At 49.2% G+C, this 23,015-nt stretch overlaps 1 protein-coding gene across 1 annotated transcript; it reads right to left on the bottom strand.

Annotated features, from left to right (window-relative positions):
• Positions 1-16,532: 16,532 nt before the first annotated feature.
• Positions 16,533-18,258, bottom strand: LOC123082944 (uncharacterized). The gene is made up of 2 exons (XM_044505129.1): positions 17,512-18,258; positions 16,533-17,079 (listed from the first exon to the last, which is right to left on the bottom strand). The coding sequence occupies exon 1, from the start codon at positions 18,239-18,241 to the stop codon at positions 17,531-17,533; it is 711 nt and encodes a 236-aa protein (XP_044361064.1). The 5' UTR covers positions 18,242-18,258; the 3' UTR covers positions 16,533-17,079; positions 17,512-17,530.
• Positions 18,259-23,015: the final 4,757 nt, after the last annotated feature.

Raw genomic sequence — 23,015 nt, 5'->3', positions numbered from 1 at the left:
TACTATTACCCGCTACCGCCCCAATGAAAACCACTTCCAATTATCATCGTGCCTCGAAGGCACCAATTAGGCTATAATGCCACTGGCTCCGAAGGCAACATGCATATGTAGGAGGAATTGTATATAGCTATACATGTGTGTATGTGTGAATTAATTAATATGATGGTTTGTGAGACATTGATGATATATATATGCATGATTGGTTCTACTAGAAATTCTATATATATATATATATATATATATATATATATATATATATATATATATATATATGCATAATGTGTACAATGTGTAGTATCGTAAAATACCAGCAAACGAAAAAGAATTAAAATGGAAACACAAAATTAAATGAAAAAGAAATCATAAAACTAAAACCCCCCAAACCTTATAGTACCGGTTGGTCTTACCAACCGGTACTAAAGGGCTCCAGGCCCCCGGAGCTGGCTCGTGCCACGTGGTTTCCCTTTAGCACCGGTTCGTGCTGAACCGGTACTAAAGGGGGGGGGCCTTTAGTGCCCACACTTTAGTGCCGGTTATGGAACCGGCACTAAAGGGCCTTACGAACCGGTGCTATTGCCCGGTTCTGCACTAGTGCCAAGATGCTAAATGGTTCAGGTGCGGGGGTAGTATTGGTATCCCCCCGTGGAGACAAGCTTAGTTATGTTCTCCAGATTCACTTTGATTCCTCCAATAATGAAGCCGAATATGAAGCACTTTTATATGGGTTGCGTATGGCCATTTCACTCGGCGTCCGTTGCCTTATGGTCTACGGTGACTCAGATTTAGTGGTTAATCAAGTGATGAAGGAATGGGATGTCAGGAGCCCAACCATGACTGGTTATTGCAATGCAGTTAGAAAGCTGGAAAAGAAGTTTGAAGGTTTGGAGCTTCACCATATACCCTGGCTGAAAAATCAAGCTACAGATGAGTTGGCAAAGATAGGATCAAAGAGAGAGGCCATTCTCCGAAATGTGTTTTTGGAACATATTCATTCACATTCAGTTCAGGAAGATCCTTTCACCGAAGAATCACCACAGCCCAACAGTGCCACAGATCCAACTGAAGTCGAAATCCCAACCGTGGTCGACTTAGTCATGGAGGTTTTGGTCATCACTCCCGACTGGACAATGCCATACATTGCATACATTCTTAGGAAAGAACTCCCAGAGGATGAAGAAGAGGCTTGAAAGATCGTCCGACGGTCTAAAGCCTTTACTGTGATAAAAGGACAGTTGTTCAGAGAAAGTGTAACTTGGGTCTGCCAGAAGTGCATCATGCCAGAAGAAGGCCGAATGATCCTCAATGATATTCACTCGGGGACCTGTGGTCATCATGCGTCCTCTCGGACCATTGTGGCCAAAGCATACCGAGCCGGGTTTTACTAGCCGCACGCCAACGAGATGGCAAAGGAAATAGTGGACAAGTGTGAAGGTTGTCAGTTTTACTCCAACATGTCCCATAAACCTGCATCAGCTCTGAAGACCATTCCACTCGTCTGGCCTTTCGCTATTTAGGGATTGGACATGGTTGGACCCCTGAGGACCAGCAGGAGTGGGTTTACCCATGTGCTAGTAGTAGGCGACAAGTTTACCAAGTGGATCGAAGCCAAGCCCATTAAAAACCTTGAAGCAAGTACTACTGTGAGTTTCATCAGAGAATTGGTATTCAGATATGGCATACCACACAGCATCATAACTGACAATGGATCGAACTTCGACTCTGATGAATTCAGAGCCTTTTGTGCTTCCCAAGGCACGAGGGTCGATTATGCTTCGGTCGCCCATCCTCAGTCGAATGGGCAGGCTGAGCGAGAAAATGGATTGATTCTCAAAGGACTGAAGCCCCGGTTGATGCGTGACCTAAAGCATGCGGCAGGAGCTTGGGTCGATGAGCTCCCATCAGTGCTTTGGGGGCTGAGGACAACTCCCAATCGGTCAACTGGACGGACTCCATTCTTTTTAGTCTATGGGGCCGAAGCCGTTTTGCCGAGCGATTTGCTCCACAACGCTCCCCGAGTCAAACTCTTTTCAGAAGAGGAAGCAGAGCAAGCTCCAAGATGCAGTCGACCTCCTGGAGGAATAAAGAGAGATGGCCTTGATCCGGTCGACCATTTACCAACAAGACTTGCGTCGATTCCAGGCATGAACATAAGGGGTCGAGCGTTCCAGGAACGGGACTTGGTTCTCCGAGTGGACCAGCAGAAGCCACATAAGCTCACCCCCGCTTGGGAAGGCCCTTTCGTCGTTACCAAGGTACTCCACAATGGAGCATATCATCTCTTCAACGCCGAGCACAACAAAGACGAACCACGCGCCTGGAATGCGGAACTGCTCTGCCCTTTTTACTCTTAAGTATTTAGACCGATGAGATGTAATAAGAAGTACCTCTTAGTTTGATTACCTAAAGACATAATTTCACAGTCTTTCGAATGATTGTTGTTTATCTCTTTTGTATGTGTCGCCTTAGCTGCGAATCTGTTTCGCCTAGGATGGAATAATAAAAATCCTACCGAGTGGTGAGTCTGCCTCTCACTCGGGGGCTTAGCTGCGAATCTGCTTCGCCTAAGATGAAGTGATGAAAATCCTACCGAGTGGTGAGTCTGCCTCTCACTCGGGGGCTTAGCCGCAGTCCAGTACTCGCCTAAGTGATGAAAATCCTACCGACTGGTGAGTCTGCCTCTCACTCGGGGGCTTAGCTGCAGTCCAGTACTCACCTAAGTGATGAAAATCCTACCGAGTGGCGAGTCTGCCTCTCACTCGGGGGCTTAGCTGCAGTCCAGTACTCACCTAAGTGATGAAAATCCTACCGAGTGGTGAGTCTGCCTCTCACTCGGTGGCTTAGCTGCGGTCCAGTTCTCGCCTAAGCAATAAAAAGTCCTCCCAAACGGTATGGGTCGGTCTTGACCCTTTATTCCCTCCCCTCGGGGGGTTGCACCATCAAGAAGAAGGACGAGATTGTGGTGAGTAGCACTCGCCTAAGTCTGAAAAATCCTACCGAGTGGTGAGCATCCCTCCCACTTGGGGGCTTAGCTGCAGTCCAGTACTCGCCTAAGTTTGAAAAATCCTACCGAGTGGTGAACAGTCCTCCCACTCGAGGGCTTAGCTGCAGTCTAGTACTCGCCTAAGTTTGAAAAATCCTAGCCAGTGGTGAGCAGTCCTCCCACTCGGTGGGCTTAGCGGTAGTCCAGTACTCGCCTAAGTTTGAGAAATCCTACCGAGTGGTGAGCATCCCTCCCACTCGGGGGGCTTAGCTGCAGTCCAGTACTCGCCTAAGTTTGAAAATTCCTACCAAGTGGTGAGCAGTCCTCCCACTCGGGGGCTTAGCTGCAGTCCAGTACTTGCCTAAGTTTGAAAAATCCTACCGAGTGGTGAGCAGTCCTCCCGCTCGGGGGCTTAGCTGCAGTCCAGTACTCGCCTAAGTTTGAAAAATCCTACCGAGTGGTGAGCAGTCCTCCCACTCGGGGGCTTAGTTGCAGTCCAGTACTCGCCTAAGTTTGAAAAATCCTACCGAGTGGTGAGCAGTCCTCCCACTCGGGGGCTTAGCTGCAGCCCAATACTCGCCCAAGTCCGAAAAACTCTACCGAGTGATGAGCGAGGTTGCAGGTCGACCACGATGCCAACCCCCCTCCCCCCCGGGGGGCTGCACCGTCAAGAAGAAGGACGAGATTGTGTGCACCCATCCAACGGTTGGCCCCTTGCAAATGACAGGAACATCAAGACCATTGCTGAGTACCTTGTTGATGAGCTAATCAATGCTACCCAAGGCTCGTCCAACTGTTCAACTGCTGATCCCTCTCCAGCACCTGCGTCAAGTAAAGAGAGACCAATCCAAGAAAAGAACGACTTTCACTCAAAGATGAACCAACATATCCAAAGGTAAATCCAGAGGTTCCTAATCACGGATTAAAAGTGCTCGGGCGTCAGGCCCGAAGGAGTTTTAACGATTACAGAATCACTCGGCATACCGAGGCAAATAAAAGTGAGGCATAATTTTTTTTCCATCACTCGACGGGAGAAGGGCTAGACGGATCGCAGAAGCTGTCTAGATCAATGCTGTCGGTGATGCGGGTAGCTGCCTCGAGGAAGGTGTCCATGAAGTCCTGGAAAGAGTGCTTCTTCGTATTCGCCACCTTGAGGGCCGCTAGCTTGTCTTCTTTAGCTTCCTTGCAGGGCACGCGAACCAGTGACAAGGCGACGTCAGTGCCACAGCGGGTAGAAGACTTCTTCCACTCTTGCACTCGATCAGGGATTTGGTTGAGTCGAGTCATCAGCGAGTCGAGACTTTGAGGAAGTTCTACTTGAGGACAAAGTTCGACGTTCACTCGGGCCATCGCAGCCTTCAGCCGAGCCAGATAGTCGACTGTGCCGTCCAAGCGTGATTCCAATCGAAGCAAGTTCATCACAACTTCATATTTCACGGGATAGTTGATGGGGTCGAGACTTGTCTCGACCCGTCCAGTTTCAGCTTCAAACCCTGACAGAGTTCTGTTCCATTACAAAAAACAATGAGTCGACGGCATCGCAAATTTCAGTCGACGACAATTATCTAACCGAACAGTCATACCTTCAAGCTTCAAGACAAGCTTCGCCGCAAGTTGTTCCAAATGGGTCTCTAGCTTGCCCGTCTTGGCTCTGAGGCCGTCGACTTCAGTGGTCAAGTTCTCCTTGTCCTTCCTCAGTTGCTCGACTTCCCGATTAGCGTCCGAGACGGCCGTCTTCAACTTCGTGTTCTCATCCTCCAGCTTGCCGACTAAAGCCAGCTTCTGGTCCGCAAGCGCCGTCTTCTCACGAGCTTATTTTTTAGCAGCATCAAGGTCCAGGTCCTTCTTCTCCAATGCCTTCTTCATTCTCTCTAAAGAAACAACACTCTTCAGACGAGCCTGAAGTTGGCGGTTTTCACTACGCACATCTGCTTACGTGAAGTCACTCGGTTCAAAGAGACTGAATGAAAAGCAGTGGAAAAGTGCGAACTATACTAAGCAGACGAAACAGTCGAATGGTTACCTCCCATGATGGCCGTCTCTTCTTGAGCAGTCTTGAGATTCTTCTTGGCAAGTTGAAGGTTAAGTTCAACGCTGATATGCTTCTTCTTTAACTCGGAAAGACGAGCTCCAAGATCACAAGACCTCTGCAGTCAGCAAAAGTGATATGTCAGTCGACAGAAATAAAGGGCATCGACGAAGAAAAGTTACTCTAAGACTACTGTCGAATCAAATATTCAACAAGTAGTCTCGGGGACTACACCCAGTGGGTGCACTTAGCGTGCCCCCACTGGTTCAGACCAATACTCAGCAGGGTCTGCCCAGCGTGAGTTAAAAAAAAGAGATACATTCTAAGACTTCAGTCGACTGCCAGCAGTCGACCGTTGTCTCGGGGACTACACCCAGTGGGTGCACTTAGCGTGCCCCCACTGGTTCAGAAAGTCTGTTGAGATTCAACCCAAGTCGAGTGACATGGAAGATTTCCCAAGCTATAAGTAAAGAAACACCCCAGTGGGTGATCAGACATAAGACAACATTCGAAAAGTCAGTCGGAGTCTTGCTGACCTGAACATTAGCCTGAAGGGCAGTACTGGTGTTGTAGGCCACCTGGCTAGCCTCGTGCACCACTTTCACCTGCTCCATGACAAGGTTCACCTGGCGAAGAGCTTCCCTAGCTGCACTCGGCGAGTCATCCGGAGTTTGATACGCAACAAAAAGTGATGGTTGTAGAGTAGCTTGAGCAGTCGCTGAGTCAGAGGCGTGAAGTTGCACTGGAGAAGCAGGAGTCAGAGCAGTCGAGCCTGCCGGATGATCAGTCGTCAGCGGGCTGACGAACGTGACGCTGGTCCGAACAGGCTCTCCGGAGCGTTCGACCACCGCCTCGAGCATCGGTGTCGACTGAGGGACCTGAACTTCAAGCCTCCGCCTGCCAAAGCTTCCACTCCTCTTCCTCCTCTCCTGTAGAGATGCCTCTTCTTTGTCGTCAGGGAGCACAACAACTTCTTGCAGAACTACAGAAAGAGAGAAATGTCAGAAACTCTGCTGATTGACGATCTACTCAACTCAACGAGGCTTGGTCGATCAGACTTACCAACTCGTGAAGTGGCCTCTTCATCTCCTGGCGCCTTGTCAATGTCCATGTCAGTGGCATTGGAGGTGGGACTGGAAAGACACATGAACTGGTTGGTCAGAACAAGAAAATCTTCAGTCGACCTATGAAGACACAAACGGGATACTCACCCCGAAGCAATAGGGACGTCCATCTTGATCCGTGGCAATGTCTTCCGAGCCTTGGGAGGAGCGACTTTAGGCTGCTTGGCCACCTTCTCCATCAGCTCCGGAGTCGACGTCCGAGTGCGCTTCTGAGTAGTGGCGCTCGGAGCCACGCTTTTCCCACGCCCGCCAGAAGGATCATGCTGCTGTTTGGATCGACGTTCAGAACGCGGCGGCAAGTCGACCTCTTCCTCCTCGTCCGACTACTCGTTCTCCTCCTCCTCCTATTCTCCCAGAGACTCCCACTCGCCACTCTCCTCCGCACTGTCCTCCCCCTCCTGGTACTGCGACAAAGCCTGTTCACCGTTGGGCATTGAATGCATCTCAGTGAATACCTGCAGAACAAATTGGTCGAGTCAAGGTCAGTCAACATCAAGTACAGTCGGAACATGAGCGGGAAGCAGTCGGAATGTAAAAGTATACCTTGTAAGGCGGGTTTCTGTCGCTGAAGGGGACGACTCGCCTGGACCCTCTGGGGTTGTCCTGGTTGCTTGTGATGCTCCTCAGCCACAAAGCTACAGTTTCGGATGGCACTTCTTCTAGATGGACCCAAGCGGTATCGTCCGGTCCGGAATACAGCCACATCGGGTGATCGCGGGCCTGGAGAGGCTGGATGCGTCAACTGAGGAACACTTCCAGCAAGTCCAGGCCAGTAACACCATCATTGATGAGCTGGACCACTCTATCCACCAATATCCTCGTCTCCATGGTCTCAACAGCGATTACTTTCAGTGGGGCAGGGGTTTGAACACGGTCAAAAGAGAAGTGGGGAAGTCCAGTCGACTGACCTGGAGCTGCGACGTCCTGATAGTAGAACCAGGTCGACTGCCAGCCTCTAACGGAGTCATGGAGAGTCATGGCGGGAAAGACACTCCTATTTCTCTTTTGGATACCTAAACCCCCACACATCTGGATGACGTGGGTTTTCGAGTCACTCGACTTCGCCTTTTTTACCGACTGGGAATGAATGGTGAAGATATGTTTGAATAAACCCAGTGCGGTAGACACCCTAAGAAGTTCTCGCACGTTGATACAAACGCAGCTAGGTACGTGATGGTGTTGGGAGAAAAATGGTGGAGCTGAGCACCGAAAAAGTTCAAGAACCCCATAAAGAAAGGATGCGGAGGAAGCGAAAAACCGCGGTCGACGTGGGTGGCGAGCAGAACACACTCACCCGGTCGAGGCTGGGGACTCATCTCCCCCTCCGGCAGCCTTGCCGCTCCCTTGGCGATTAGCCCAGACTCCGCCAGCTTGTCCAGATCCGCCTGCCGAATCGAAGACTGGATCCAATCGCCCTGGATCCAGCCCGGTGGAAGCCCCGTGCGCGACGACGACCCGCGTTGCTGCTTCTTGCCCTTCGCCACCCCCTTCATCTTCTTCGTGCGTTCTAGCGCCGCCGTATTGTCCTTCACCATGGCGATGGAGTGGCAGCATCGAAACAGAGGAGCAAAGTGCAACGGAGGAGCGGAGAAGGAAGAAGGAGGAAAGGGTGTGCACAGTGCAGACGCCTCGGTCCCGTGACCTTATAAAGGGTCGCTTCCGAGTGGCTGACGCGTGGGACCAGGCGATCCTGTCAAATCCTGCAACAGTCGCACGCATCATAGGTGGCGAAAAATGCGGCGCGGAAATCGAGGCATCACTATTTATCTGCTCCGCCTGCTTCGGCACTCCCCGCCTCGCGCGCTTCCCTGAAATTTCGTATCCCGCGAAATCCGGGATACACTGCAGACGATCGCGCCCAAGGTTCCGCTCCTCAACACAGCAGTCGACGCATGAGGTCACCAGTTCATTCGACAACTCACTAAATGGATCAAGGCGACTGAGTCGACACCAAACTACCGACGTAGGCGTTCAGACTTGCAGAAAACACTCGTGAAGACGCGAAGTTCAGAGGAGGTTCAACTTCGACCTACTTTCCGCTCACACTTTAATCTATTCGGGGGCTACTGATGAGGATACAGACCTGGGGTAGGGTCATAGGCCTGACCTATATGCCCTACCCGAGGTCACTACCCTGGAAGATAAAAGGACCAAGAGACAACAGGAGAGCCCCAGTTGTACACGTCGAGTGCAATCCTCTCGACGGCCACATCACTCGGAGGTCTTCCTCCCTACCGTCACTCGACCATATGTAGAGTCACTCGACCATGCCGAAGGCCAGGAGTCACTCAATGCTGTAACGGTCAAGGATTCACTCTGTAGTCTTTAAGATCATTAATAGCACTTAAGGCCGATGTTACCAGTAACGCCCATACTTTATGTACATTGAACCCCTTGTAACGGAGGACGGCTGGGGTCCTGGCGCACTCTATATAAGCCACCCCTCCTCTGGGACAAGGGTTCTCACCTCGTGTAATACAACACACATAATCCAATCGACCGCCAGCGGGCACCGAGACGTAGGGCTGTTACTTCCACCGAGAACGGCCTGAACTCGTAAACCTCGCGTGTACACCTTCATTATAGCTAAGATCTTGCCTCTCCATACCTACCCCCCTTTCTACTGTCAGTCTTAGGACCACGACACGGGGCACACCGCGGACGTGAGGGGGGTCACACTCCGGAGACGGGTGCCGGGCGTTTGCAACCGCCACAAAACTTCTTTCGGCATAGCTGTTTTTTATTTTAATAAAATATAAGGACCTATATTCAAAAGAACATGACGGCACATTATTAACGTGCTCGAAAAAAATACAAACTATATATATATATATATATATATATATATTCATAATCTATGGAAAAAATACAAAATACATATATATTCATATGTATGTTTATATTTACACATGCTACATGTCAGTTAATATAATAATACATAAAAAGCATAAAAAAATATATATGAAAAAAAAATCTAACTATTGCCGTCGGCATAGGGACGACCAGTGTTTAGGCGGGCGGCGGGCCGCGGATCGCTGACGTGGCAGATATGCCAACGGCAGCCGTCGGCATATGTGCTGGACGGTGCGCCCCGGATCGGCGACATGGCATGCGGACCTATGCCGACGGCCGCCCGTCTCCATCGTCGGCATAGCTCTAACCACGTTAGCCGCCCGTCACGAGCGGGGTCGCCGGGCCCACGAGTATGCCGACGGCCAGTGTATGCCGACGGCAGCTGTCGGCGTTCTCGTAGCTAGGCCGACGGCCTTTCTGTGCCGACGGGCGCCGTCGGCTTATCTCTGGGTAACCCGACGGCCTGGATACACTGACGGCCAGGACCTGGCTGTTGGCATAGCTCCGAATAGGCCGAAGGCGGCCGTCGGCATTGTTTTGGCCGTCGGGGTAGCACCCTGTTCGGTAGTGTTCCGGCCCAATTTCTCGTTCCGCACCGTGTGCTTCCCGCACAATTTTTTTGCATCGGGTGTCTCTCGCCCAATTGCCATTTCTTTTGAGTGATCAAGCAAGACCTTAGCTACTAGGTCCACTCTAGCACGAGCTAACAAATCCTGACTCTATAACCAATACGAAACCAACCAGGACACAAAATGACTAGGATACGGACACTTACACAATGAGTTCAGCACGCAAGCCGTCTCATACGAAAAAAAGCTGGTGTTGGGATAAGACGCTGCGGCCTGCTGGAACGTTTTCCGATCATAGTTGGTCTCAGATGCTACTCCCCTTTCCGTTTACAAATCTGGTCGATCTCTTCTAGGATCCGACGAGAACCGCAAACGTCCCGAGCAGCGCCGGCCGTCGTAGGTCCTTCCCCGCGCCACCACCGCCCCTTTCACGAGCAGGAGACCCCCAAGCAGTAGCATCGATGAACATGAATGGAGGGGTCGAGAAAGAGGCGAGCAGCAGCGCAGTATTCAGCCCCAAGGAAGCTGCCTTAGGCAGACGTAAGCAGATCATCCTACAGGGAGATGCTGGCGGACGAGGAAAGGGACATGGTCACATACCGTACTAACTGGGAACACGTGTGGGCCTCCGCGTGTGGTTCCTTCCAAGACTACAGTCAGTGATATACTCTTCTGATCCATGCTCTTCTGTTCTATTATTACTGTACGAACTAGTTGCATCTTTCACTTCGTTTGGCTGCAGCGTTTGTGACTCCCACACTATATACATATGGAAGGATCCCAATAGATGCTATGCCCCGCAGTTTCTTGCAGATCTTCTCCATACAAGTCATGGAGAATGAGGAGTGGAGAATCAGGTGGCCACTGGAGGTATATGGTGTCATACAACCGTACGAGGGATGACCCCCAAATCCTCACTCGCCAGGTAATTTCTTCTTAATTCTCGTGATGTTGTGACTAACATGACCCAATCTAGTATTGCTCTCTGCACCTGCGTATCTTTTCCATCCTAAGGGCATCTTCCTCATCCAGCCTTGATCTGTATCTGGAGACACAACGCCAAGCTGAGAAAGCTTTTATGCTGCCTGCATATGGGTGGAGACGGGATGGGTGGTCGGTTGTTAAGTCCGGTTTCATTTTCATATTAAAATACTTTAATGTTTATGGAATAAATACATTCTAGTTTAACAGTGCAAGGAAAAAAAGGGTGTCAATTTTTTGTAGCAGGATCGATTGTCAACAATGAAATACCGAAGTGAATTGCCTATTCTGCATGCTCTAACTATTAAAGTGTGAGCACATAACGGCAGGGCTGAATTTTATTGAAGGCGGTGGTGCTCGTGTTGCTCAGACATGGACACATGTATCTAGTTAGTATTAAGCCGTTTTAGGTGACCGATTTGGCAACGTCTGGAGACGCCAAATGTCAGTCAGGCATAGACAGTAATGTCCAATCCAAAAACATTGTCTAATTGTGAAAAGAAACTGACTTTAGGGTGGTCGACTACTATTTGGATATGGTCCACTGACTTATAACAAATGATGCTTGCATGATCTACTTTTGCAGTTGACTGGACCTTGTCACCCAATTGTGTTGTGGCCTTGTCGGACCCTATTGACTTTGAAATTCAACTAAACGTGAAGGGCAAAACAGATTCTGAAGATGAAACACTGATGGATCGATGGTTTCAAAATGGACATTGTGAGGGACCCTATGATGAACTTGCCTGTCATTGCTGGAGGGTTAATTTTTGCACATTAGAGGTCAACTCTGTGCTGATTGGCAGCACGGTTGCGGCAACCATCATCTGTGCTGATATTATAGAAGGGTCATGGCCTGATGATTCCAGAGGTTGCGTGGTTTCCCGCATTGCTCCCTTTGATAGGGATTTTGTGTTGCTTGACTCTGGAGAAGGACTATTGCAAGTGGATCCAGGTGGTCGTATTATCCTTCAAAGGGGGATCGTGCTCTTCCTTGGAAGCATTACCATTTCCCCCCTTCCCCTTGCAGCATTGGTTTCTTCAGTGTGGCGTGCTCGGCTAGTCTCGGACCAAACAATTTCCTTTGGTGTGCATGCTCAAGACCCCCCATGGCTACTGTTGTGTTGCGGCGAGCTTCGTGCTCTTGGTGTTGTCTCGATTCATCTTTGCTTATTGATGACGCAGGATGCCTCCCCAGCTTGTTAATCGTTTCGAATACCCGCGGCAGGGCTCCCTATCAAGGTTCGTGTTTGGTTGTGGCACTCGTTGACTATGTATGCTCCTTTGTTGCGTCGTGGGGTTTGATACGCACGCCGGTGTGGTGCGTTAGGCTGATTGCGATGTCTTGGTATTGTGATCCTTTGAGGACATTCCACATCTACTTGTGTCTCTTCGTGGTGATGGTCAATTGTCTCCTACCTAGGTCGAGCTTTGTCTTAGGAATTTTTTCTCTCTTCTTCTTTTATCCTACTTGTATGGTTTTCGGCCTGGTTTTCCTCATAAATGGGGTCATCTTGTTAAGGTTTTCGATCTGGTTTTCCTTATAAACTAGATCACTCTCCTAGCATTATGGCCACTTTGAGTAATATATTCAGGTGAAGGAACTCCTCCCCCGGTGATTCTAAAAAAAGGGGGTGTTGTAAGTGTGCGAGGGAATGCTCACGGTTTCGATGGAAGTGTACTCAAAGTCAGGTATTCGTCATGTAGACTGCATTGAATTCAGTCCCAGAGTCTCTCTCACAATTAAAGGTACACTACTGGAATCTAGTTATACGCCGAGTGCCATAGACACTCGTCAAAGGGCCTATAACCGCCCACCGGCAAAGCCTTTGCCGAGTGCTACACTCAGCAAAAGCCACCCGACGTACACCTCTCCGGCAAACAGGAATTTGCCGTGAGCCAGGGCACGGGCACTCAGCAAAGACTTTGCCGAGCGCAGAATAGTACAACTCGGCAAATAAAGTGACTTTCATATCGGCTGGTTTCGTCAGCTATTTGCCGAGAGTGGCTCTCGGCAAAGATGCCACAGCCAACAGTTGGCACATGCCACTTTGCCGAGAGTGGCTCTCGGCAAAGCCGCCACAGCCACTGCCAGCGTGCCACTTTGCCGAGAGCCGCTCTCGGCAAAGATTCGTTCCCAAACAACTTTTTACTGCTTTCCCCCCGATCCCTGCTGCAAAAATTTATATACAATACACAAACAAGCATTTCAAGTCTCAATGCCTAACAACAAACTCACATGACCATTACATAAAATAGTTCACACAAATTTCTTTTGAGATCACAAGCTGGTAGCTCTTTAGTACAAATGCCTAGCTACTTACTAAACAATAAAGGGTCAATGCATTTCTACATGCGACCACAAGATAATAGCAACACCACAATTATCACAAACTGAAGAAGAATTATCAAGTTCTTCCATCCACTAAACCCGAGAAGACGTTCCGGGCTAGCACATCCAGTCAACCCATCCACTGAACCCACTAATTCAGATTTTCTATTCTTATTAAGCACATACTGATTGTAATGATACTCTGCCTTCTTTCTGCTATTGAACGAGTCGTGGGAGCTGCCTTCATAGTAAATCACTTGTTCATTGCATTCAGCCCATGAATCGTAGACTCCTGAACATCTACCTCCGTACACCGCATACCACTTCATCTACAAAGATAGAGAAAAAAAGGTAGAGAAATAATGCAAGGTTAAAAATAGCAGATCATACATAATCCACGTAAGCGTTCATCACTTATACTACAGTCAAAAGCATCGCACATGGAAATCTAAGAAGTCCATGTCAGCACCTACATGACTACATCACTAAATCAACACCAAACTATCTAGGTGGACTACTCAGAGGTCTAGTCCGTGAAAACTGGTGATCGTGGAATCAGAGCACGTCGGGGCATCCCCCACGGTGGGGGACAAAGCATCGTCAGGAATGTACGTCGGTGGACTCAATGGCGTCGATATTCACACTCTTTATGTGGCGGGGCCTTCTTCTCCTTGGCTGGGGGATTCTTCTTTGCCAGATCCTCAAAATACTTTATTAGGATAAGCTGCGGGTTCTTCTCAATGAGCGCCGCCAAGCGGTCCTCGGCCAGCTTCTCCTTGACCGCGGAGTCAACCCTAATGGAAGTGTCATCGGAGGAAGCCATAGCCACGAAATCGATCGGTGCTAACACCTTTCATCACATAATGAAAAATAGCATAAGAATCAAACATTAAAGATTACTTCTAAGAAAATTAATCATGATGGACACTATCTCACGGATATTTCGACTTTCGGTGATGGCCGAGCTGGGCAAGTCCATCGTGTGTGAAAAATGTATATCACAGGACAAACTCGCCCAGGTCGACCACCATCGGCAAAAGACAATTTTCTTCCCCCAATAACAACTCTCATCTCTCTCACATATATATGGTGGAACTCTCCCTGCTGGTGGTATATATGGTGGACACTATCTCACGGATATTTCGACTTTCGGTGATGGTCGAGCTGGGCGAGCCCATCGTGCATGACAAATGTATATCACAAGAAGAACTCGCTCAGATCGACCGCCATCGTCAAAAGTCGATTTTATTCCTCCAATAACAGCTCTCATCTCTCTCACTTATATATGGTGGAACTCTCTCTGCTGGTGGTATATATGGTGGACACTATCTCACGGATATTTTGACTTTCGGTGAAGGTCAAGCTGGGCAAATCCATCGTGCATGACAAATGTATATCACAAGAAGAATTCGCCCAGATTGACCGCCACTGTCAAAAGTCGATTTTCTTCCTCCATATAGCATCCATACAAACAACAAGAACTATTAGATGCATCAACAATTAATTATCTATAAAAAAAATTAACGATTATCTACATTCATCCATACTTACATACATCCATCTATACGTTGATACATAACAAAAACTACCAAAAAATTTACTACAAAAAAAAGTTCATGCATCAATCCATGCATTAATACATACATATATACATTCATATATCCATGCATCCATCAATACTTGCATCCATATAAAAATCCATGCATCCATATAAAAATCCATGCATAAATACAAGATCGGGGAGGGGCGTGAAGCTCACCGAGAGGGGGAGGTGGTGCCAGTGGGGTTGGGGGTCGCCGGCGGGGATGGGGAGGGGGCGCCGGCCGGGGCGGGGGGGGGGGGGGGGGGCACCGGTGAGAAAGAGAGAGAAGTGATAGAGAGAAGAGACCGCAAGGGGGGTTAAGTGTTCGCCGAACTTTACCGAGCGTCTGTCGGTGCGGCTCTCGGTAAAGGTACGAGACCTAGATCTAGGTTTTACACCTTTCCCGAGAGGAACGCTCGGTAAAGGATAAAGCACACTCGGAAATGGCAAACATACCGAGAGAGGCACTCGGAAATGACACTCCTCCCTCATCAAATCAAGGCATAGGCATGCCACATGGGCATCACAAGTGATTCCTCATGCCGTTACCCGACATGATTTCATGTGCCGCCTTACTGATCTGCAATTCCCGACGATGAAACCCTAACAGAGCAATAAATTTCTCGAATATTGCGCGCGTCCCTGAAAAATGTGAGGCCATGCACGTGCCATGTGGTTGCCCCCTATTAGAGCACGAGAAGTTTCAAGGCCAACGGAGCAACAGGACCATCACTTCCTGCACAAACCGGACACGTTCCCTCTTGATACGCAGATACTAGCTCGGAGATGCTGCGGTTTACAACCGGCCTCAGGGGAAGCTTACTTGAAACGTGTCCAAACTTTTACCACACCCTACAGAGGCTCTGGGATGACACCGTGTCAGATCCCGAGCAATTCTACCATCGTACGATTTTCCGAGGATTTCAATGGTTGCATCAGGAATGACACCAAGGTACTTTTGGTAACCCGGTGGCAGAGCATGCCCTTCCTCGTTTGTGCAAGGCGTAGGCATGCCACAAGGACATCACAAATGATTCCCATGCCGTTACCCGGCGTGATTTCATGTGCCGCCTTGCTGATCTGCAATTCTCGACGATGAAACCCTACCAGAGCAATAACTTTCTTGAATATTACACGCATCCCTGAAAAATGCGAGGCCATGACACGTGACATGCGGTTGCCCCCTCTTAGAGCATGAGAAGTTTCGAGGCCAATGGAGTAACAGGGCCAGCACTTCCTGCACAAACCAGACACGTTCCCTCTCGATACCCAGATACTAGCTCGGATACACTGCGGTTTACAAGCGGCCTTAGGGGAGGCTTACTCGAAACATGTTCAAACTTTTACCACACCCTACAGAGGCCCTATGATGACACCGTGCCAGATCCCGAGCAATCCTACCATCGTACGATTTTCCGAGGATTTCAACGATTGCATCAGGAATGACACTGAGGGTACTTTTGGTAACCCGGTGGCAGGGCATGCCCCTCCCTCGTCTGTGCAAAGCGTAGGCATGCCACAAGGACATCACAAATGATTCCCCATGCTGTTACCTGGCATGATTTCATGTGCCACCTTGCTGATCTACAATTTCCGACGATGAAACCCTAGCAGAGCAATAAATTTCTGAATATTGCGCGCGTCCCCCAAAAATGCGAGGCCGTGGCACGTACAATGCGGTTGCCCCATCTTAGAACACGAGAAGTTTCGAGGCCAACGGAGCAACATGACCAACACTTTCTGCACAAACCGGACACGTTCCCTCTCGATACCCAGATACTAGCTCGGAGACGCTGCGGTTTACTCGAAACATGTCCAAATTTTTACCACACCCTACAGAGGCCCTGTGATGACACCCTGCCAGATCCCGAGCAATCGTACCATCGACATCAAAAATAGTCCATCTCCTTAACAAGGATGTAATGAATACCAAATCTTATTGCATCTGGACTATCCCACTATTTATATTTAAACAGGTCCTGTTGCTTGTCTATAGGCGAGGTGGGACTAAATTTTGATGGTGGCCTTATCTTTACCCAGGGCTACTCTCGGCAACTTCACGTTTACCGAGATCCACTCTCGGGTATCCGAGTATAGCTCCAAAAAAATACATCAGTCATCCATGCTCTCCACTTGAAGAATATACACGATGAATACAGATGATAAATCATACTCATCTTGCATATCCTCCAAATAGAGTGCAAGGAAGACCCACGCTTGTAACAATCTAATAGATTAAGGTATTTAAGCAGGTGCAGGACTTGCTCGGGGGGCGATGTGGGACTAAACTTTGATGGTGGCCTTATCTATACAGAGAGCCACTCTCGGCAACTGCTCGTTTACTGAGAGTAGTCTGGTGCTAACTGAGGGAGCCATCTGGTGCGAACGGACATGCCACGTGGCTCCTCTTTGCCGTGCGCGGCTCTCGGCATCTGTGCCGTTTGCCGTTCAGTGCTTGTTCGACGTGAGCCAGTGACGGCAAAGAAAGCAGTTGCCGTGAGGCCAGGTTTGCCGAGTGCTGTTCTCGGCGTCGTTTAGTTTGCCGAGTGCCCGTGTTTTGACTCTCGGTGAAGACGCCCACACTCGGCATATACGAAAATTCCAGTAGTGGTACTTGCAACCTTGGATTCTGCAAGGTGAAGCTTATTGTTGGGTCCTATATGCCAACAAAGGATAATCTGATGTACAGTGGCAACTGAGCTAAACTGCATCTATGTATACTGTTCCGATCCCAGTGGCAACATGTTAAGGATGTCGAGGAGCTAATTATGTGGTGGTGTAAAAGTGTGCAAACTTTTTCAGAGGTCATGTTATGTCAAGTGTCCAGACTATTTATATCCAATGCTTTATTGATCTAATATAAATTAGATATAATTCAAAAATAAAGATACATATCTTATAGAATAAGAAAGCAAAATACAAATATGATTCGGAAACTTTTACCAACATTTGAATTTCGTTGCGAGTACACAACTGAGAGTAATATGGTCGAGTTCACGCTGTATTTATTTCAGAAAGATGCCAAGCATGGCGATCGCATCATGAGTATGTATGTACGCACCTTTGTTGAATGAAATTAATTAAAGACGGGTTTCCATAAGCACGAGGCAGTAATCCTTCCTCATGTCTTTGGGAAGTGCCAAAAGTAACCTGAACTTGAGCTGGCTCCCATCACACGAAAGAATGCTATACATTCTCAGCATGTCATCAGGCGTCAGGTCACCTATCTCCCGAAGGGTCGCCAACATCTCCCCAGGAGAAGCCATGGCCGACAAGTTGAGTTTAACTGCTGTTGTCGCCACCGCCGTCGGTACTTGCTCATGGCGCTTTGCCGGAGGACGGCTGCGAGCGAAGTACTGGGAGATCATGCAGGGGATGAAGTCGGGGGAAGAGCAGAAGTCGCCATAACAGAAGACGGACCGCAGCTCCATGCGCTTGGTGTCCACCTCGATCAGCCGTATCGTATGGTCGCCGTCAACGTCCTCCATATGGTATGGGAACTTGTGCACCATGAAGCAGAGGACATCAGGGTCGTCCAGGCTGACGATGGGGTACTGCGGCCTGATGCGCGGCACGACGCCGCCATAGCCGGGGAGCGACCAGAGCTCGTCGGAGTCGACCACGCCGACCTTGTCCCACGTCGTCATGTCGTCCATCCTCAGCGTCCACGTGGTTATGTTGAAGGCGTAGCGGGAGCGCGAGCAGAAGGTGGCGCCCGGGCAGCCGCAGCAGCAGCGGGGAAGGACCTGCACGAATCTCACCGATCCCCCGCCGTCCGAGAGGATGCACATGTGGCGGTTGCTCGAGCCGCCGCCAAGGTTTTGGTTACCAGTTGAAATTTCAAGATTTCCCATGGTTACCGCGTATTTCCGTGCCCCTCGGTAAATCGCCATACCGAGCAAAAAATACCAGTTTTTTGAAATTTTTGAATTTAAACATTACAGTAAAGTACGTAGGATCTAATTAATGCCATTAGAGTTGGTTCTGGCATGTCCGTAGCAACCTAGTTCCTGTTTTGAGAGGTCCCTGGTTTGAATATTCGTTCATTCACTTATTTGAATTCAAAATTCAACTATAAAATTCGCTCGAAATATTCTCGGTATTTCTCGGTATTTGTCGGTAACCGTGGTAACCACATTTACCCGTCCTCCTCGGTAAAATTGCCTCATTCGGTAACCAAAACCTTGGCCGCTGCTGTGTTGCCAGCGTTTCAGCCGCGGCTCCATGGGGAGAGACACGTATCGGAGCTGGGGCGTCTCCTCCCACGCGTCCAAGAAGATGACGCCGCGGTAGTAGTCCACCCAGTACAAGAACCGGTCGCCGACGGGGATGACCGCGTCCGTCTGCCAGAAGGACAACTCCTGCCGCTTGCTGTCGCCGTGGAGGACCAGCAGACGCTTGAGCTCACAGTCCCACCGACCGGATCTGAGCAGGCAGAGCTCGGCCTCGAGCGGCGCCTCTCCTTCCGTACCCCAGAGAGTCAGCTGCGCCACAAGCAGGTCCTCGTCGCCTCGGCGCAGGAGGGCAGTGGATGCGGCAGGCATATATCGCTTCCGCAAGGGGGCCCCCTCGCGCCATGGGGGTAGCAGCGACAGCGATGGAGGGCGGGGTGGGTCGGCGGCGGCATCGCCGGCATTATAGACGAAGTAATCTGACGAGTCGCGTTCGTCAATACTCCACGACAGGCCACGTCTGCTGATCTTGATCTCCATAAGGACCGAGTCCCCGTGGGCCGCGATGATCTGCACGTGGATCTGGGTGCCCTCCGGCAGGCCGGGGCTGTCGACCCGCAGGCGTGACACTGCCGGCGGCGCCGCGAAGCGGAAGGAGACGCGGACAAGACGCCCTCCGGAGGCCAGAGCTTCCGCCACGGTCTCGGCGTCGGGATGATCCTCGCTCGGTGCTGCTATGGCGTCGGGACGATCCTCGCTCGGTGTTGCTATGGCGTCGGGATCCTCGCAGAGCATGTCGTCGGCATCATCGGCATCGCGGAGGTTGCCCCGGCGCTCGAGCAACACCCAGCGAGGTCGCCCCGGCGAAGGATCGCCGGATGGTGGTTGGTGATCCGTTCGGGTTTCCATGTCGATCGCGCGGATTTGCTGGAGATCGATCAATCGGCTGCAAGAGAAGCGCACGCGGCAGTTTTTATTATCTGCAAAGTGTTTTTTTTCTTTTAGCAAAAGCTGCAAAGAATTGAGCAAACCGACTTGTACTTTTTTTCTTTTTGAGGGCTACCGACTTTTACATGGGCTGTACGACGACTTCCCATGGCTCCGGCCCACCGCCATCCAATCTGCTTTAGATTTAGGGCATTTTGTAACTACTCAAAAGCAAACCCAAATGATAGGTGTCACGTGTTGTATGAAGTAACACCCCTGAAGTTTTTACAACTACAATTGTCATCTGAATAAGAAAACGAAACTCCCAAAAAGCTGAAACTTGCCATCTAAATAGAAAATTGCCATGCTTAACAAATAAAGTTCCCATTTGGGTTAACTAAAGTTGCCATAAAAAACATCAGGGTCAAATTGCTTCGTGCCACACGTGTGGCACTTATCAGGATCCCTTTTGAGGGTATGTATAATGGTGCTATCTTAGAAGTGCCACGTAGGATAGCTGATGAAGTGGAGGAGAGAGATCTCATAAGAAAAGGCTTGTCTTCTCTTATTTAAGAGAAGACAAGAGGTGATCTCTTAGCACAATATGTCTCACCACATTTTTAGGAATTGCTAGTTATTGAAGATAAGGCTAAGAGATGACCCATTGTAGACAAATTTTTTTGCCATCTCTAAATCACATGCAAGACTTAAGATAAAACTATCTTATCAACCATTGTATCACTAGTAGAAAAGGGGGCATTTGTCCCGGTTCGTAAGGGCCTTTAGTCCCGGTTCATAAACCGGGACTAATGGGTCATTACTAATACCTCCCCCCTTTAGTCCCGGTTCTAACACGAACCGGGACAGATGGTCCTCCACGTGGCCGGTGCGTCGAGCCCAGGCAGGGGGGCCTTTGGTCCCGGTTGGTGGCACCAACCGGGACCAAAAGGCATCCACGCGTCAGCATTCCAGTGGCTGGGGTTTTTGTTTTTTTTGAAGGGGGGGGGGGGTTTGGGGGTTTTGGGGGGTTAATTTAGGTGTTTCATATATTGTGTTAGCTAGCTAATTAATAGAGAGAAGTGTCCTCTCTTATGTCCGTGCTTGGTCGACGCTACGTACTATACATAGAGAGGCCCTCGACACGCTAGCTAGTAAGAAAATGAAGGGAACCATTAAGTACAGAAGTTTGTCATGCATACCGAGAGAAGTGATCGATCGACCTCTCCTTCTCCGAGAGATTGGTCGAACAACACGTTTTCGTATTATCTATCCGACGCTACTGGCTACATACATATACAATATATAAGATCTCTTAATTACAATCCCCTGGCAATTGAAATCAACTTCCAGATGGTATTCTTCGGTTTTATTGATGACGTGGTCAAGAAAGAATCCCGCCAATTCCTCTTGAATTGCTTTCATGCGATCTTGTTCTAGGAGTTCATTCCGCATCTTCCACGTCTAATTTGAAGAAGGGGGATAATTAATACATATATATGAATGAAACTCAACAGAAATGATGGTGTAATAAAATGAAATTGTGAATATTATTGCTTACACACTTCATATTGTCTTTTAGAGTAGCCCCGCTTATTTTTCAAAGTCGCGTTGTAGATGAATTCGCACACGTAGTATCCACAGAAATCATTCCCTTGTTCCTGCCACAAGCACTTTACGAGAAATAGAGGTCAATCAAACTGATAATGAAGCATTATAAATGGCATTGATGAAAGTATAGCTATAGAATCAACGGGAGATGCGCGCAACTAGCTAGCCAGTAGTACTTACTTTCGGGTATGTATATCGCAGCTCCTTCGGCAGTCCCAGAGCTTCTGTGGTGAACTGTTTCCAAACCCTGCAAGACAAAGAAAATAATTATTATTACTTGAGATATCAGGAAATGAACAAAAAGTTGCCGATATGGTGCGATAATGATCGATTGAACTTACTAGTTGAGCAATTCAGTCATGTCCGCATATGTTTCAGGATCTTTTCGTCTCGAGTCTAAGATGGTTACTAGTCCCCGCTCAAGCTTAATCTCCAGAAGAACATAGTGGAAGCTGCGCACACATGCATAACTCATTAATTATATTACTATAACCTCGCTCGAGTAACAGGGGAAACCGAATATGCACACGACAGTAACACTCACTTGAAGTTGTAAGGAAAGAGTATGGTATCTTTGTTTTGATTTTTGATCAACGATTGTAGCAAGTTGGCCTCGGCCTCTTTGGCGTGCCTTTTAACCTGAATATCGTCTATGATATTTGTGTTAATGAACCCAATATCATATATTTTTTGTTTTCCGCACTCGACGATCTTCAATCTGCATAATATATTGAGGATAATTAATTATAAATACATGCAATGAAAGAGCCGAGCTATATATAGAGACTTAATGATAGAAATAGTACTTACAGGCAGTAGCAAAAGACCGTTAATTTATCGAGGGCCTTTTGATTGAAGAACGCGAAGAACTCCTCAAATGGAACACACAACAGACCAGTTCCAACGAGGTCGTGCTCCTCTTTAATGTTCAGATACAAACTATTCGTCCCCCCAGACTCTCTGCAGGTTTTCATGTACCAATTATGGAATCTTGCATCATCGTTGTTAGAAATTTTTCATCTTTAAAGAGAGGCTTCCCGTACTCGTATCTGTGTTCGTCCACCTCCATGAAATCAGGAAGTTGATCGTCAGGCAGGTAATCTGATAGATTGCCATAACCGGCCACCATCCCCGGAGCATTAGCGACGATATTGCCGCTAGACACATTGAGCGGGGGGCACGATTGGTTTGCTTGTTCGCCGAGCTGGTCAATTTTTTCGCAGCTGCTCGTTCTCTTGACCTTTGATGTCTGACAGTACTTCCCGACCGCTCCGCTTGGAGATATGTCTCTTCAGTAATGCGCTCATAGTTGGTTCTCGGCGGAGACTTTGCCGGTTTCCTCAGGGCATCGAGAGTGCCCTTTGCTTTCACCGGATCTACCTTCTCCTCCAGAGGTGGATGTCTCTTTGCTTTCACCACTTCAAAGAAGTCCTTCATGTGGGTCCGCACGATCGTCGCGTTTTCCTCCTTGGTCCTCTCGTACGGTAACTTCTCTAGATGCTTGAGAGGTGGACCGTATCTGTATTGCCTCCCGCTTCTGGCTGTACTGCTAGACGCCGGAGCAGACGGAGCGACTGCGGCGTCTGTCTTCTTTCGTGCTTGCTTACGAGGCGGAGGAGAAGGACTACGACACGCCGGAGCAGCCGGGGCGGCGGCGGGTCTCTTCCGCCCTTGCTGGCGGCGGAGAAGGAGGAGGCTGCTGGCTGCTCGGGCGCGCCGGCGCAGGCGGAGAAGGAGGCAGAGTGCCGCCACGTGCCGGAGAAGGAGGCCCAATGCCCTAATCTTCACGCGCCGGAGGAGGAGGCGGTGAAGGAGGCAGAGTGCCCTGACTCACTGGAGTAGGAGGAGGAGGCGGAGG

This window comes from Triticum aestivum, chromosome 4A (assembly GCF_018294505.1).
Source record: "Triticum aestivum cultivar Chinese Spring chromosome 4A, IWGSC CS RefSeq v2.1, whole genome shotgun sequence".
NCBI lineage: Eukaryota > Viridiplantae > Streptophyta > Magnoliopsida > Poales > Poaceae > Triticum > Triticum aestivum.
The sequence above is the reverse complement of the archived record's forward strand: the minus strand, read 5'-3'. Positions and strand labels throughout refer to the sequence as shown.